A 17,653-nucleotide genomic window follows, 5' to 3' on the forward strand; every position below is an offset into this window, starting at 1 on the left:
CTTTGGCTAGAAGCCAAGTCACAGGTTCTGCCCTCAGTGAAGAGGTGGAGATTACAGAAGAGTGTGACTCATTGGAAGTCATTCTGTAGTGTGTCTACCACACTGAGTCTGGATACCAACAGTCTAATAAATACATAAACAAGTAGAGAAGAAGAGATAGTTCTTCCTTGTAATAGATTCCCATTAACAAATGTGGAAGGAAAGAGGGAAATAAAGAATCGCTGTTAGCAAACACCACTGTAATAAATGTTGCAGACAAGATTCTCTAATGGATGCTAAAATTAGTGGATGCAGGTTTGAGGAGACACAGGATTTGCATAGTCTCAAATACCTCCTAAGATACTTATCAATTACCAAGGGCAGAATAGTAACTTTTTATTGGAGCTTGGTGGACAACAGCTTTGCCTAGTAATCAAGGTAAAGGTTACCACAATGAAACATCAATGTCATGAACCCCTTGGTAGAATGAACTGGGAAGGGCGTGACACTTTTGTGGTACCAAAGTGCGCTACCTAGTTTCAATCATGACCCAATAACAGACTAAGCCAAATTGAAGAACATTCTACAAAATGACTGGTCAGCACTCTTCAAAAGCATCAAGGTCATAAAATATAAGGAAAGACTGATTAGACTGAAGGAGACTAGGGAGAAATAACAACTAAATGCGATATGAGACCCTAGAATGGAAAAAGAGACGTTAAGTGGAAAAATTGGTGAAATTCAAATATCTTTAATTAATCATCTTGTACCATCTTGTTCCTCTTGATAATTATATAAAGGTTCTATAAGATATGAACACAGGGGAGGTGGATTAAGGAATATAAGGCAGCTCCTTGTATAGCTTTATAACTTTTCTCTGAGTCTAAAATTCATTAAACATAGAGCTTTTTTGTAAAAAATTATAGTATAGACTTGTGCTTACAGTATTAAGTCAGCAAAAGTAGAAATTCAGGTGACTTATTGATGTTTCATTTTTTTGTTTGTTGCACCAAAATTTAGGACAATATTGTGTACATAGTCACTGAAGAATGAATACATCAGTGTGAAGTGGTGGAATTTATTCTATCTCACAGGATAGTTGTTTTCCAGTCTTTTCCCCCCATTATGCTTACATCGTTATAGACACAGACTAAGGGGAAAATGGGGCTTTCTTTATTTTTTTATTTTTTGCAATACACGGGCCTCTCACTGCTGTGGCCTCTTCCGTTGTGGAGCACAGGCTCCGGACTTGCAGGCTCAGCGGCCGTGGCTCACGGGCCCAGCCGCTCGGCGGCATGTGGGATCTTCCCGGATCGGGGCACGAACCCCTGTCCCCTGCATCGGCAGGTGGACTCTCTACCACTGCGCCACCAGGGAAGCCCGGGGCTTTCTTTAAAAACTCAGTTTTAATGTTAAAGCCTTCTTGTGAATTTGGTTTATTTACTATATATGGCAACATTCTCTTTTAAAATAATTACCAAGAGGTTTTACTTACGTCAAACATGTATCATAAAAATCCATGGTTTTGGAGGTGTTCAGTCAATTCAGTTGGTTCAAAGGGCTCTACATTTTCTTCTTTATATGGACAGTGGACAGAAATGAGTATTCTATATTATGTTTCTCAGACATGCTTTCTGATTCATCATCTGCTGTGACGGTGCTTATACCTGTGCTAATGGTGGATGAAGTTATTTCTTAGTAACTATGCAGCTACTGATGGAACGATAGGGGTTGGAAGCAAATGGAGAATTTTAAACAGTTTGGGCAAGTCTGGCTTTACCATGAAAAGGCTCTTGTTTGTTTCTTTAAAGGGTGGATTTAGTAAATGAGTAGATAGCTCATTGCTTTAGAGATATCTCTCTTAGAATTGCACCAGACAACCAGTAGTGCTGCTTGGATATGGAAGTATTTTATGAATTCATGAGAGTTCTTACAGCCTTTTTTATTTTTATTTGAAATATTGTATATAAGAGCAGTGCCTGGGGCGTGCATAGTGTAAGTAGTGGTGTCCAGTATTAACGTAGAATTACTGTTTGTTTTTACTGTCATGAGTCTATGAATCCAGTCTGTCATGCAGAAACAATCTTTATAATGTAAGCGCTTGCTGTCTTACTGCAGCTGATTCCCCAGTGACATTTTAGAAAGTCAGTATTTGGCTGCAGAGTGCTTTAAGTTTCTAAATGGACTGGAGCTTGGGGGCCTTAGGGTATTTCATAGGAACCACATGACCCTGAGTGGACACACAGCAACTTTTGTTATCTGTAGCCAAGCTGATGGCAGTGTTTACCCTTGAAGTTGTTTTCACCCAAAATGTAAGTGTTTTTTACTTTATATTTAATTATTTGGTACTAATACTAATTTATTACAGCTGTCCAAGAGTAAATGATGAATGGGTAAACAAATTCTTTGCTGTCTGTCTAGGTCTTTTATCATCTAGTTGTGGCTCTAACTCCTGCTGGTTTCACAGCACATTTTTCAGTGTCTATAAATTCAGCTCTTGATTTTCACTTTATCTGAGAATGAAAGTGGCAGTTGTACCCAGCAGCATTCAAGTACATTCATAAGTTTTACATTATTTTCTAAAAGTGAGAAACTAAACTCCCAAAAACAGTTTGAGAATTTTTTATAGTTGTATTTTAACAACTCTTTATACCTATTATCTAGATAGAAAATCATCTTCCTGCCTCTCTGGCTGTCACAGATACAGCTGTTATTAGAGTCAGTTAATGAGGGGTGGTCCTCAGAGACTATTCTTTTCCTGGTCTGTACTCAGGCTGCCTGGCCTAATAGATACGCCATCAGGTAAAAACACAAGAAGGGGTTGTTTTTTGTGTAAAACACCAGGCTCTGCATCACAACCTTTGCTGAGGTGAATTGGTGGTAATCTTCAGTACATTAATTTCCCTCTCTACTCAATAACTGTGATTCCTCTTAGCAATATACAGAACTATGCAAGAAGTGGGTCCTATGGTGTCAGAGCAGTTCACCTGATCTAGCATGATCACAGACTACTGTACCAGAGGGCTATGTAGGGATATATATATATGCAGGTATATATGGATATGTATGTATATGTGTGTGTGTATTTCTGTCTTTCCAATCTATTTTAGCAAAGGGGGAGGTTAGAAGATAAAAATAGCATGGTCCTCATATGCTTTGTGTATCTGTAGCCATGTTGATGGCAGTGTTTACCCTTCAAGCTGTCACCCAGAATGTAGGTGTTTTTTACTTTATAGTTATTTATTTGGTACTAATACTAATTTACTACAGGTGTCCAAGAGTAAATGAATGGTTAAACAGTGCTTTGAGGATTATGCTAAATTCAACTGCCGTTTTTATTCTATAATACTTTTAGTCTCAGAAATGTATCTAAACTTCTGAGGCAGAAAGTGAGTTGAGATTGTCAGGTGGCTCTGATGATTCTTAAATTTCAAAATCCTGTCTCTAGCCTTCACATGATTCACTGTCTCTCTTTAATTAATAAGATAGTAAATATCTTTTGCTTTAATTCATATTCTCAGATTAAGGACCATTCAATAACAAAGATTTATTAAATATTTGTTATGCTAATGGAGGGATTAAAGGAGTAAAAGGCATGATTCCTGGCTCGAGGAGCTTACATTATAATTTGAAAAGACAAACAGCAAAAATTAAATAAATGGAAATCAAATAGATGGTAAATATTGCTTTATTGGCAATAAAGATCAAAAGAGATACAGAATAATATTTCTTCTTTAGTGATAATGTACACTATATTTTATAGTAGTGTGTTTTTTAATTGAGATTTTCCTCTACGTTTTTGTTAAATCTCTGACTTATAAAGATTTTTTAGAAGTCGCTTGATATTACTATATTGAATAAATATTACCAATGAAAAATTGTTGGCCACTATTCATGCCTTTCCACTTAGAGACTAGTCTAAACTCAGGAGGATGAGTTTAATTCATCAGTCTTGGATTTTGTTAAATGCATTGTCGAAGTGTGTGTCAGGAGATTTCAGCTACAGATTGATTTGTCTGTGAATTTGGGGACTCATACAGTAAGAAACTGAACTTTTCAGGAGGTAATTCGATAAATATGTTTATGCCTGTTTCCTCATTGTTTTACCAAAAATGTGTAAAAATATCACTCTTCGAGCTATATAATTTTCTTTGTGAAGCCATACTTTTGTGAACATGAAGATTAAATTTAACCGTGTCTTGGTTTTGCACAATTGCAACGTTAATGCAGAGGGTTCTCTATCCCCACTTCCCCTCCTGTGTTTTACAGGCAGTCAGATGCCTCCTCAGCCACCTGGGAGCCAGTCAGAATCCAGTTCTCATCCTGCCTTGAGCCAGTCACCAATGCCACAGGAAAGAGGTTGGTCTTCGATTCATATCTTACATACCTTTGCGTTTTGAGTATATAAGGCTTATATGAATTTGCTTACCTATGCACCTCCTTACAAATAATTTTTCAAAGGATATTATGTTTCCTTATCAGATGAAAGTAATAAATAAGAACCTACATGTACCAATAAATACTGAAAAGAAGGATGCTTTCTTGCAGATGGGGTGGTTTTACCAAAGTGCAGTTCAAGACCCAAAGAATATATATGTCCACATAGAACCATGAAGTATACTTCATACGTGACTATAGTCTGATATTTGATCTAGCTGTGTAAAAATGACTATTAATGATTCAATTGGGATATTGGTCCTAAAGAGGTAAAAAAGTATTGTTGAGTATGTGTGTCTGTTTGGCGGGTTGGATCAGTTACTTGTCCCATGATACTTAACAGTAAAATTTTAAACACAGAGTAAGACCTTGTACTGTAGAATTATAGGATCTTAGAACTGGAGCTGACCTGAAAGATTATAGAGTCTGTTCACCTCAATTTATGAATAAAGAATATGAGGACCGCAGAGGTTCTGTGTGACCTTCCCATCCTCAGAAGCAGGTTAGTGCCAGAGCCAGAGAAAAGAATGTGAGCTATTCCTGAAGCCCTTGGACAATCAGGTTGTCCCACATCTGCAAACTCTCTGACCTTTCACTCAGTTCTGCATGCTGACCCCCGTGTTATTGCCTTGATTGAAGCCTTAGGCCTCCCTTTGTTTGCTTCTCTCTTCTCTCTCCCCTTCAGAAGTAAAGCTACTTTTGTTGATGGTGGAGGTGGTGATTTTAATCCAGATTAGCATAGACTGGGCCTTATAAGCCTGCTGCACCGTCTAGTGCTTTGCCAAATCGCTTCCCACTGCCTGTGGGTCAAGGCTCATCTGCCCCACCCCATGGAGACGCCACTTTCCTTCACTCCCCTTCCTCTTTCACACCCGCCCAGAAGACAGAAACTGCTGGCTTGGTAGCCGATACTTAAAGGCTCCTGACCCCCAGTGTTTATAATTATTACTGTATGGATTGTAAAGACGATGATTTGTTTCTAATTAGAATTATAAGTATAAAGTTTCAGTTATTTTACATATTAAAAACTCAGCAATGTGTTATTTAGAAAGTAATACCAGTGAAAAGATGAATTAGCCTTATCTATCTATCATTCACGTTAAAATGAATGTTTAGTAAGAATAAAATGAAATTTCAATTTCTAATACCTTTACATATTTAACTTTTTTATTATAATGTATAATTAATACTTTAATTCCCTTATCAAAATACTACAATATGTCTTAATAATGGAGTAGTTCATGGTTTTTAAACCTTAGGGTGCACAAGAATCATCTGGAGAACTTGTCACACTAGATTGCTAGGCCACACCCGCAGGTGTCTGATTCAGTAGGTCTGAGGTGTGGAGGCTCACAGTCTGCACTCCTGACAAGTTCCCAGGTGTTGCTGACGCTGCTGACCTGAGGACCGCACTTGGGCAGCCCCTGCCTTATAACGATGCTATAATATGTTTTCATAGTTGTGTGATGTGTGTATTTGTTTCTCTGAACTTTCCACTGTGGCCTCCTGTAAATCAGTCTTGCATCTCACATCCTCTCTATCAATTGCTTGTTCTGTGTTAACTCCTCATATGGCTCTGGTTGTCTAGAAGACATTACAGACGTTCATGGAGAGAGCACTAACGCCAAGCCAGGGGGAATTCTCCCCAAACTCCTTTTCTTGGCCGTGGGTTGTACCTACCTTGTGTGGCTCGGTCAAGGAAGTGAAGAAAAAAGGATAAAAGAAATTATCCTACACTGAAAGCCCACTCAGGCCAGACCCAGGGCTAAAATGAAGATTTTTGTTATTTAATCTTCACCATATCCCTGAAACATCATTCCTACTGCGAGAATTCTGCTAATTTTGCAAGGATCAAAAGATAAGAGATACCTTATTTGGAAGCCCTACAGTTCTAACCTTTACTGCTAAGAACTAAAAAAGAGAACCCCCCCCTCCCCATCCTCCAGTGTCTTTCCAACCCCTTCCTCCTGATAAATGTTTCAGGAATTTTAAAATGTAGAAAACCAAATATGAAGGACGAGATGACAAGAAATGTAGTTAAATCAAACTTTTAACTTCATACATTTGCAAGGCAAAATTGAGGATGTTCCTCTGGTGTCACTGTATGGAAACCACTATGTTGATATGTTTGGGGTTTTTCCCCCCTCTTATGTATAGTGCGTTTTTGGTAACTATAGTGGATACATAACAATCTGGCTAATATAATGACCATTTCCTTCAAATAGCAAAAATGAGTTTTATGATTTGCGAGATCTGAATTGATTTTTATGAACGTATTCCTCAAACTTCCCCTGAGACTGTGCTGCCTGCACCATGTGCATCCCTTGTGCGCCTTTTGTTGGTTGGACAACCCCTGAGAAGGAAAACTTATTTTAAAATGACTGTTGGATGATACGTTGCCATGCGTGAGTTAAATTTCCTCTAAAATTGGGTAGCAAGTACTTTTTTAAAAAATGGCTTCGTTATTTGTTAAAATCTAGGAAGAAACGTTAGTTCCTGCCTAATGCACTTGATCAGATATTTTAATGGCAAATGACACATTTTAATGATTTGATACGATAATGAAAACCTTTTCCTCGTTTTACCATCATTTGGTATGTACCAACAGTATATATAGTGCAAAATAAATCTAAGAAAACTGTTGCTAGAAAATTCCCCAGTGTTGATTCCCATGTATTGAAAAGTAATTTAACTTCATTTATACCTTTACAGTTTGTATATCTGCCCCCTCCCCTTATTTAAGGAAGTAATGAAAGAAGCAGAGAGGAAAAAAGATACATTGGTGAGTTAGCATCTTATTTTAAAAAATATATTCTTTCTCAGAAACCATGGACCTTGATAGACAAGATAAGAACATAGCTTCTGTACTGCTGAGTGCTAAAATAACCAAGTTAAACACTTCCTTTTACACTTACTTTGTTTTAACAAGTAAGATTATAAGAGAGTAAGATTCCACAATTATACACATCTTCTTTAATGTACCCACAGGAGATAGATTTTCTTTAATGGCAGAGAATCTAGAAACACACTTGCCCAGAGACAGCTGCACAGAACAGGAGATGCAGCCTACTTTCCTTTGGAGGTGCAGTTTTCTGGGTCGTCTCCAAAGTCCTCGTGGGGGACAGCAGTGCTAACAAACTGCCCTGGAGCTAGGTTCCTGCAGGCCCAAGAAGCTGATCTCTTGCTCTGCTGTCATTCCTTTGTGTTTGGTCTTTGTATCCCCATTCAGGAAGAACATTTATTAATAAACTACATACCCTGTTTAGGAGAAGTTTGCGAATCGGAGGCTGTCCTGGGGTCTGAAGAGCACTGACAACAGCAAGGCCATGCCGTCTCCCCGAAGTTGAGCGCAGAGTCCGTGCCCTGTCCAGATCCCAGGCCCTGCAGTGCCCACCCCCCTCTTCAGCTCAATACCCTCTTCACCTGGTGGTTCTGGTGTCGAGTGTGTCAAAGGACATCAGTCACAAATTCATTTCCCCACGTTGTACGTAGGTGAAAATAACTGAATTCCTGTAGTTTTCTCTTCTCCATCTATGAAGGTATACGTGGATATGCCCTTCATAAGTTACAAAAGGGAGGGAGACACTTGGGATGTTTACTGGCCGCTTTATTCTTCTGTAGTATTGTCACTACGTTTCATGCACTTTCCACTATAAAACTTGATTTAGTTCTCTCCTTTTTGCGTATTACGTGGTGCTTCTTACTAACTGAATAAAGAAAATTAGTTCAGATTCTTCGGTTTTAACTTCTTCATTACTGATATAAGTTTTGGCTTGCTTTTTTTTTAAAACGTCAGTTTAGTGTTCTGTAACACATTTGCCATTGGTTTTTATTTTAAACCACATCTTTTCTCTGTAGACCTCATGTAACAACATACAGAATTGCTATTAAAGCATCTCACGCAGAAAATCAAATACAGTACTGTGAATTATATGAACTAAGGCAATGGAGGAACAGTTAGGATAACCCTAAAATACTGAAATACGTTTTACAAGAAAATTGTAGCTAACATGTTTAGATTAGCTTTATCCTTCTTATTCTTTAGCATATATATCTTAAAATTTGAAAAGAGCAATAGGAAATGGCTTATTAGTGGGTTGTCCTGTTTTCCAAGAGGACTTGGAGGGAGTGTGGAATGATTGTCTGAGTAGGTAAATAAGCATAATTATTATTAACATCAAAATGATCACATTTTTAACCCCTGTAAAATGTTAAGCTTCATGAAACTAGCAAATGCCCTTCTAGTTTATTGGATTAGCAATTAGGTGAAAATGTTTCAAGAAGGCTTATTTATTTGGACAGATGTAGAGAGGTTCAGAATTAATGTTTTGAAAAGCTTTTAATTGAATTCCCTTTTAATTTTCACAGTGGTGTCTAGTTAAATATTCATTTTAATGCTAGTGGTTTTCTGAAGGTCTGAACTAGATCTGGATTCTCAAAATCAACATAGGTTATTTAACCCTTTTCATCTAGTGCGCCAGCAGGGACTTCCTTAGTGTAATCCCATAGTATTTGAATAATTAGAAGGTAGTAATGAGGATTTAATTAGTCCTTGAGATATGCTGAAAGCAGAACCGCTAAGAACTTTCCCTTTTGGACATGGATTGCAAGCAGAACTGATGCTGCTACCGGACCGTGATGTGCTAGAAAATGTATTCTATCACTGGAGGTACTTCTTTGGCACCATTCCGTGACCGTCAGATCTGTACGGAGGGCATCCTGGGTGAAATCTTCCAGAATTACTGAGTTCCCCAACCCCCAACCTTTATTCTTGTCCAGCCACATGACAGCCTTTTCTTCCTCTCAACTGTTTAAACAGAGTAGCAGTCAAAGTATACAGGCTTCCTGTAGCTAATTGAGAATCAACTGTTACTGTATCAGTGGTGCCCAAATTAGACAAGCTAGACAAGTTGTGTATCTACTCTATAGTTGCAGGACAAGGAAAAAAATAACAAAATTTTGCCGTTTCACATATCTCAAGTATTTAATCCAGCCAAACTTAGTCCTTGACAGCTGTACGTCAAGTGAATCACAGAATCCTCATCTTTGGAATCTGATATTCACAGTGATATTTATCAGTAGCTCCAGTTTGATAAATACAAACAGTGCCATTATCCAGAAAAAGTGTGTAGCAGATGGGGTGAGCTCAGGCATTTAGATGTTCTTTTTGTGTGCTACCATGAGAAGGTGAATCAGAATCTGTGTACTTCAAAAGTATAAGGTTTCAAACTTACATATTCTATGTAGATTGATTGAATAGAATATGTCTTCATTATTCTTATATATTTTTATTCCGTTATTAATCCCAAATGTTAACTGCCTTGGCATAATTTTATTCCCTCTTTAATGAGGTATGTTAGCTTCTTTCAGCATCTGAATAGAATATTCCTTATTAAATTTCTAGGTACATTCTATTTGCTGAGGGCAAGTCTCTCTCTTACTTTTTAATGCCAAGGGCAAGAAAGAGATCTCTTAAAATAAATCCAGCGTCTTACTGTAGCTTAGACTGATCTCTTAGGGCCAGAACTGAAGCTCGTTTATGTTCTGCATCCCTGTGTCTACAGCAGCACCTCCTATATAATAGATGTTCAGCAAAGATTGAGCTGGACAACAGAAAGTAATTCAGCCTTCACAGCCATTCAGAAGTGTCAAATCTTTTCAGAGCACAGAACAACCAAAGAACAAAATATTTCTCGTTTTGAAATGAAGAAAGCTTACCATATTGATATGTCTCCTTTCAGTTTTCCCATTATAGGTCATTTGCTGGAGCGTAGAGTGTTTCTCTCTCTTGCACCAGATTAAAGCTACCACTTCTGTCTTCCATTCTTCCCAGGCATATTTCTACAACCATACAGACCCGATGTCAGTCTGAGCTGGGGTGCTCGCACCTGGAGCCTTGCACTAAGTGAATTGTCCAGGGGCCAGCCATGCTCTTTATAACCCAGGAATATTTAGATGGAAATAAGTAAAACTTTGGGAAAAAATGTTAATGCTACTAGCTTATTTCCTAGTGATATCTACACCAAAAACCAGTTTTGAAATTTTAAAAATTATTTTTGATCCTCTTAATTGACCTAACTCAATTGTTGAGAACAGATTAGCCAGTAAGTATAGAAATGAAGGAGACCACCGAGATAATTGTTCAGGACTTGGAAGTAGGATTTTTTTTTTTCTGTTTCTGCAAACTACAGAAATTATTTTGTTGCTCTTTCTATGAGATTCTCAGTTTTAAGTATGACAGTCAGTCTGCAGATGCTGAGATGTTTCACAGGGTAGGTATACTGGTTGTCCGAAAGCGGTCTCCTAATCTACCTTTCTAATTGTTCTTGCATATAAAAGTGTTCTTATCATTTATATCATGAGCATACTAAATATAAAAAGATGCTGCCTTTCAGGACAAGGGTATTGTCAAAGAGAAAACAGATGTCTTTCCTCAAGCATTGTCGAGTAAACATAGTAGATCAACGTGTTAAGGCATTAATGATAGTCTGCCCCCACCCCCAGATGCAATTAATTTAGCCTCTGCTCTTAATTGAGGATCCTTTTTTATAATCAGTGACAGATGAAAATAAACTCAAATGGGAGGTACTATACAAGAGAGAATATCTACAAAGCTGTTTCTAATTTCTTCAGCCCCAGAACTCTACCTCTGGGCTGGATTGTGGACCAAGCCGAACTAGTCAGTAATGAAGGGAATAACAGTCTAGGAATTGTATTAGGGTTAGTGTTGAATTCCTATTAAGTCTACTATCCAGAGATCTGTTCACCAAAGAGCTCAGAAAACAAGTATCACATACAATAAAGGTCGATTTATATTCATTGAAGAATCATCAGTCTCAATTTTAGAATATTTTAAAAGAAGCAAAGTTTTGTTACTTTTGTATGTGCAGTAATTTTTTTAATTGCCAGTTAAAGCTTGCTTTTAATAGTTAACACTCATTTGTAATTGGCTCATTATTCTTCAGTGAAAGTATTTGAGAATATCTGGATCTTAGGTAAATTCAGCATTGCGTGCACTTATTTCTAAAAACATGTTTTCTCCTGTGCTTTTTGGGTCTGTGACCTCAGTGAAAGACTGCTGTCTGCCTCGTTTCTCAAGCCAGAAAGCTAGAAGGCATCCTTGATGTCTTTTTCTCTCCCATCTGCCCTACACTAGTCATCCCATTCTGCGACCTCCACCCCTGGGTTGTTTCTCACAGGTCCCCCTTTCTTGGCTTTCACTGTCACGACCCCTGCCCAGGCCACCGAGGCATCATCAGCACCTCCCAACCACTCTTCCTGTCTCAGCTTTGCTCCCGTCCATTCCACTTCCATGCTGCATCCAGAATGATCTTTCCAGAAGACTGGTGAGATCATGTCATTTCCTTCATAAAAGCCTTGAAGAGCTTGCCGTTGCCTTCGGAGAAAGGCTTTACTGATGCACTTGGTTACTAGGCCCCTTCTCATCCCTTTCAGCCTCCCTTTGTGGTCTCGCTCCCATCACACCACTGCCTCACAGTCTCTGGCTACACTGAGTCCCTTCTGGGATCTTCATGTAAGCTCCTCTCCGACCCTTTTGCCACCCACCCACTCCTCAACCCCCACCCCACCCCATCCCTTGCCCATCTTTACTCACCCTTCATGTCCTCCGAACAGCCTGGCACCTGTTAGGTCCCTGAGTCCAGTCCGTGTTTACTGAGAGAACAAAGAACAAAGGCCTGCCCCACAGGCCGGGCACCGTCCCACCCAGGCAGGCGGTACTCAGGACCCCTTGCTGGGGTTACCAGTGGAGTTCTCTCCCAGCGAGAGCTCTGTGAGTACCATGTGGCCTTGTTCAGTGTCAGAGCTCCAGTGCCTCTTACAGTACATTCTTTTCCTCATCTTAACCTTTAGGCAGTTTGGAACCAAAAAATTTGCGTTTAGGTGCAGACTTATCACTAACTGGTTTTGTGACCTTGGACGGTTAATTAAATCTCTGCTTCCTCATTTGTAAAATGGGGATCAGAGCATCCTGTGGATATGTTGTATGGATCAAATGCAACCTCGTATCCAAAAGTTATGTATTGCAAAGCACTGTGCAAATGTTGATAATAAGCGTAAGCATCCGGCACAGATGACTCAGGTGAGACCTGGGTCGAAAGCCTTAAAAGGTGGTTTCTCTGCTTCTTCCAGCACATAGTGACACACGCAGTTGGCTTTGCCCTCAGCACTGAAGCGGACTTTTGCAGCTAAAACTCCAAAGAATTGTACAAGGGAAGGCCGGGTATTTTGCCCCCATCTACCATCTGGGTAATTAGTCTGGTCCCTCCCCTGACTCTCATTTTCCTGATGATGGATGATGTCAGCAGCCGAGAGGGCTTTGTGGGCGTGGATGGGGAGAACTTAGATGCTGTTGCCTGTGCCTCCGAATATAGGGCGCTGTAGTGGCAGGGAAGGAAGAGGGAGCGATTCTGCCAGTTAACCTGAGAGCACAGCTGGGAGAACACTGGGGGGCCCGGGTTACAGCCTTGAATGGGTCATTAGTTTCTGTCTTCCTCAGAGCAGTTCATGTTGTGAAGAGAAGCAGGCAGGCAAATAAACACCGAAGATATTAAAATGTAACAAGAATATTCTTTAAAATCTATTTTTCTCTCCAAATGGGAATCTGACACCTATTTGTGATGAGAAATCACTCTGTGTTTACAGTCGGAGGCTCCCTGCTAAGGTGGTACAGCGTGTGACCATTATTTCACACATGTGGAGAAACATCTTTTAGTGAACTGCCTTGAAGAAACAAGGCAGTTGTTCTGTGAATTTTTAACAGATGCCAACATGACGATAAATTGTCCACGTGCCAAAGGCAAAACGCGCCTGGCTTTTTGGTGGCTTATGGAACCCTGGGTGTTTTGTGGGTGTCCTGACGGCGCTGGAGCTCTGCCAGCCGAAGAGGCACCTCTGACGAAGGAATCCCATTTGTGTGTAGTTGGTACTGCGCCCGAGTGCTCTCCTGCAGTAGCCTGAGCACGGTGGCTCTTCCTGTGCTGTGCTCTCTTTCATGGGTGGCATGAACCATGATTTGGGCCTTGGGCTTAACGTTGCTTTTTCTAACAGGATTCAAGGTCTCCAGTGATGACATTGCAGAGTTTGTTGTCTTGCACCAAGAGGGAAAGGATATACAGCTGGAGGCTCAGGTCCATGTTAAAATGCCTTCCAGTTTTAATTTTCTGAAACTCCCTGGGTTTGCTCCATTATTTATTTGACTTTCTTTCTAAATCAGTTTTGTAACAGCCTTCAACTTAGGGATGCATGTTCATTGGATGGTCCTTTAACCCATCAGTGACCCTTGTGGAGCTGTGATAACCTGTCATTGCTTATTTGGATTCATGGTGCTTTCCTCTGTATTTTTCTGTGTAGCATCTCCTCCAGATAGGACTTAAGGCCTGAGTATAATTTCATTCTATTTTTGAGAATTTTTAAAGTACTTCTAAAGATAAGCTGTATCTCTGTCTTTGCAGTGAAGAGTTTTTCTTCATTCATATTGCGTAGAAGCATTCTGTATTCATTTCATCCCTTATATGGAAAATGTGATTTGTTTATAAGGACTACATAAATCAGTTGCTTGAGAAAATTTTTTTGATCTGCTAAGGTTTAGATAGTCACAGTGGATTTTTCTTTTCTCTAAGAATTTTCTTTTTTTCAAATAAGAGAATCATATAGCATTTTTTAAAATATTAAGTGGAAAAATACCCACTTAATAAACCACAAATAGTATGGTGTTGAAGAAAATATTTAAAAGGTCTTGAAAACTCACTTATCTGATAATAACATAGATAGACATTTTAGAAATGCCAATTCTCTGTTAGGCCAGTTTTCTAAGATTTCAAGATAGCAATGTGTTTTCTTAAAAACACATTAAGAAAAAGAGAAGCATCTTTGGCTTAATTAGTCTTTAATACTGGCCTCTGTATAAAGATTGAAGTAGCATTTTCCCTAGACTTAACATGACTTATACTGCCATGCAATATTTAGAATAGATTGTTTGTCTAGGAATTTTCCATTGATTAATAATATAAATATTTGTAGGGGAATGACCCTAATGAAAACCATTCTCAACCTGCAGACTGAATAACTCCAGATGAGGTCCTGCCTTCAGCTATTGGATACATGGAAAACGGCATTCAGAAAATTATCAAACTGTGGGGACTTCCCTGGTGGTCCAGTGGTTAAGACTCCGTGCTTCCAGTGTAGGGAGCGCGGGTTTGATCCTTGGTCAGGGAACTAGGATCCCACATGCTGTGTGGCACAGCCAGAAAGTTAAAAGAAAAATTATCAAGTTGTAATTAAATATCTAAGTGAACCCATGTGCCTTTGCAATAAACTTCAGGACAAGTTGTAAAGCTCTTACTAGGTGGTGGAAACGAGCCTGGCCAAGATGGGGCCTGTCTCACATGAGCTCCAGGGCCCCTTGCCAAGCCCCCAGCAGAAGAGCAGTACGCCCTGATGCTTGGGCGAGGTCTCGGGGGTTTTCCTTTATAACCAGAAAGAGAAAAGTCTTATTTCAGACTCTGGTCTCCCTTCAAACCCCACAAAAAACCCTAATGGATTGATTCATCCTTGCATAAATGTTTATCAAGCTAGTGATTATCATACGTGCTCGTGATCCAGTAACAAACAGAAATCGAGATCCTTGCTCTTTATATCGAGTCTATTCAGGCACTTGATAGGACTCATACCTATTTCTGTGTATCTGTGTACCTTTCTTCTCTTCCTTCTCCCCGCTCCTTCTGCTCCCCAGTCCCACTCTCCCTCTCTTAATAGGCAAACTCCGGGGACTCTGCAGGATTGGGAAGGATGTACACTGAGTCTTCCGCCCCTCAGAGCTAAGCAGTACTAGAGTTGTTGGTTAAGTGGCCTGAAACTGACAAGCTTCAGTCCTCTGAGCCGAGTAACATGGGCAGCCAGTTATTTCTGGAACTAGCTGTCAGGGAAAGGACACTGGTTTCTGGATAGTGCGCTGAGTGGGGAACGCTACCCATCAGCTGTAACTGGCTCTGGTGGAGGAGGTGCAGAGCTGGCAGGCCAGCACAGTGACACAGAGCTGTGTGCTACCTGGGGAAAGGCACCAAGCCATTTGCCAGGAGGCCACAGGGTGCGGCGTTTATCACTCGGTGAATTCAGCGCAGTCCAGGGATGTGCGGCACTTCCTGACTTAGCCGCAGTGAATGGCTTGAAGGGGAGCCTGGCAAGGGAGGCTAGTTTGAAAACTTGGAGTCATTCAGCTGGGAAGTAAATGGTGGATTGTATTAAAAATAATATGAATAATAACACCTGTCACTTACTGAGCCTCTGCTCTGTGTGCAGGCACTGAGCTGTACGCTTTACATAACGTTTTCTCATTTACTCTTATGAGGTGGGCTCCGTTGTCATGCACCTTTCTCAGAGAAGGAAACTGAGGCTTCACTGTTAACTGACTTGCCTGAAGTCACCTAACCATAAGTGGTGAAGCTAAAATTTGAATTTGCAGTGACCGTGGAGACGGGCAGAGCGAATGCACACGGCAGGTATTTAGGTGATAGAAATAACGGTGCTTCTGGGCCATTAACTGTCAGTGGTTCTTTTTTTGAGGGAAGGGGGATCTCTCCCCTTATTTTCTTTTTATTTTTTTAATTTATTTATTTTATTTATTTACTTTTGGCTGCATTGGGTCTTCATTGCTGCCCGCAGGCTTTGTCTAGTTGCGGCGAGCGGGGGCTACTGTTCATTGTGGTGCGCGGGCTTCTCATTGCGGTGGCTTCTCTTGTGGAGCACGGGCTCTAGGCACGCGGGCTCAGCAGTTGTGGCTCACAGGCTTAGTTGCTCCGCGGCATGTGGGATCTTCCCGAACCAGGGCTCGAATCCGTGTCCCCGGCATTGGCAGGTGGATTCTTAACCACTGCGCCACCAGGGAAGCCCTCAGTTGTTCTTTTTTTGAATAGCTGTCCTCCTTTCCCCAGAAATGATTACTTGAATATACTCACTCTGAAACAAGGAGCCAGACCATCACAGTTATTAAGCTGTTTTCCCAAAGTAACAGTAAATGGGTTCTGAATGAAGATGTTTTCTTATTCATTAAAAACCTGTACTATTTGGTTCCAGTTCTCTGCCAGTCACTTTGCGTGGTCCTGAGGAGTCAGATACGAAGAGAGTGTGTTGTTTAAAGCCTCAGCGCTCACAATCTGGGGGGAGATAGTCACCCCAGCAAATGATGGCAGTGTGACAACTTCTCTGTCTCAGCTAACATACAGCATATGAAAGTGTCTGCTTTTCTGGAAGGCCAGGGAATGCCATGGAAGCCGCAGGAGACAGAGCCAGGAAGGATAGGAGCACGTCAGTGTCGTGGAGGCAGACGGCCCTCTGGGCACACTGTGAACCAGTGTTCGGTAGAGGACACAGTCTAGCATTCTGTTCCCAAACTGCGCCGCTCAGTCGTGTGTTTTTTCAGTGAGAAAAATATATAAAATATCAGACAACATTGCACATAATCAGGGTAGAAATTGTTTTGTGAAGAGTACAGTGTGTGTGAATACTGAATGTGAATATATAAACACGTGCATACTCACCTATACACGTTGAATCATGGTATACGATATATTTCTTTACTATGGATTGTGGTTAAAAAAAAAAGTTTGAAAGTGGTTTCAGCGAATTAACCTCTGTGAGCCTCAATGTCTTCATAGTTGTTTTGAAGTTTAAAAGGACAAGTAATGAACAAAGCCATTAGCACATAATATCTGCTCATTAAATGTCAACTGTTGTTATTAGATCAGTGAATAGCCCATTACCAGGAACATGAGAGGTAGTCAATAAATAATGGTTAAGTGAGTGAATGTGTGAATGTTTACAGGTCGAAAGCAACCTGGTGCCTGCAGGGAGGTAAAAGTGGGAGTGATCGAATCAGAGCGGGGTCGCCATGATGACCGTGTAGCCATGATGGGGAAATAGGTCAGGTCACATTTTGAAGAGACTTGATTGCTGGGCTGATGAGTTTGGCTTCATTCTGTTAAGCAGTCAAGAGCCCTTGACTAGTTTTGTTGAACAGACACTGTTGAACATCCCTGGAGAGATGAGAAGCGTCGGAATTCAGAGCATCAAGTGGAGGCCCTGCCTTGGATGCAAGGACGAGGTTTCCTTTTGAAAGTAGGAAAGTCCATAAAGATGGGACATGGATGTCAGTGTCCGTAGGTGAGAGGGCAGGCCGTTGTAGAGGGGTGATGCTGCCTTTTCCTGTGGTTTCTTTACA

At 40.5% G+C, this 17,653-nt stretch overlaps 1 protein-coding gene across 5 annotated transcripts in view; it reads left to right on the plus strand.

The window, feature by feature from the left end:
• The window catches only part of ARID1B (AT-rich interaction domain 1B), a 410,652-nt gene that overhangs the window by 312,979 nt on the left and 80,020 nt on the right, over positions 1-17,653 (plus strand). For all 5 annotated transcript variants that reach the window (XM_070043437.1, XM_060283285.1, XM_060283284.1 and 2 more), the window contains exon 6: positions 4,249-4,338. In XM_070043437.1, the coding sequence (XP_069899538.1) occupies positions 4,249-4,338 (90 nt within the window). The remainder of the gene's footprint in view (positions 1-4,248; positions 4,339-17,653) is intronic.

The sequence above is a fragment of the Globicephala melas genome, chromosome 14 (genome assembly GCF_963455315.2).
Source record: "Globicephala melas chromosome 14, mGloMel1.2, whole genome shotgun sequence".
Lineage (NCBI taxonomy): Eukaryota > Metazoa > Chordata > Mammalia > Artiodactyla > Delphinidae > Globicephala > Globicephala melas.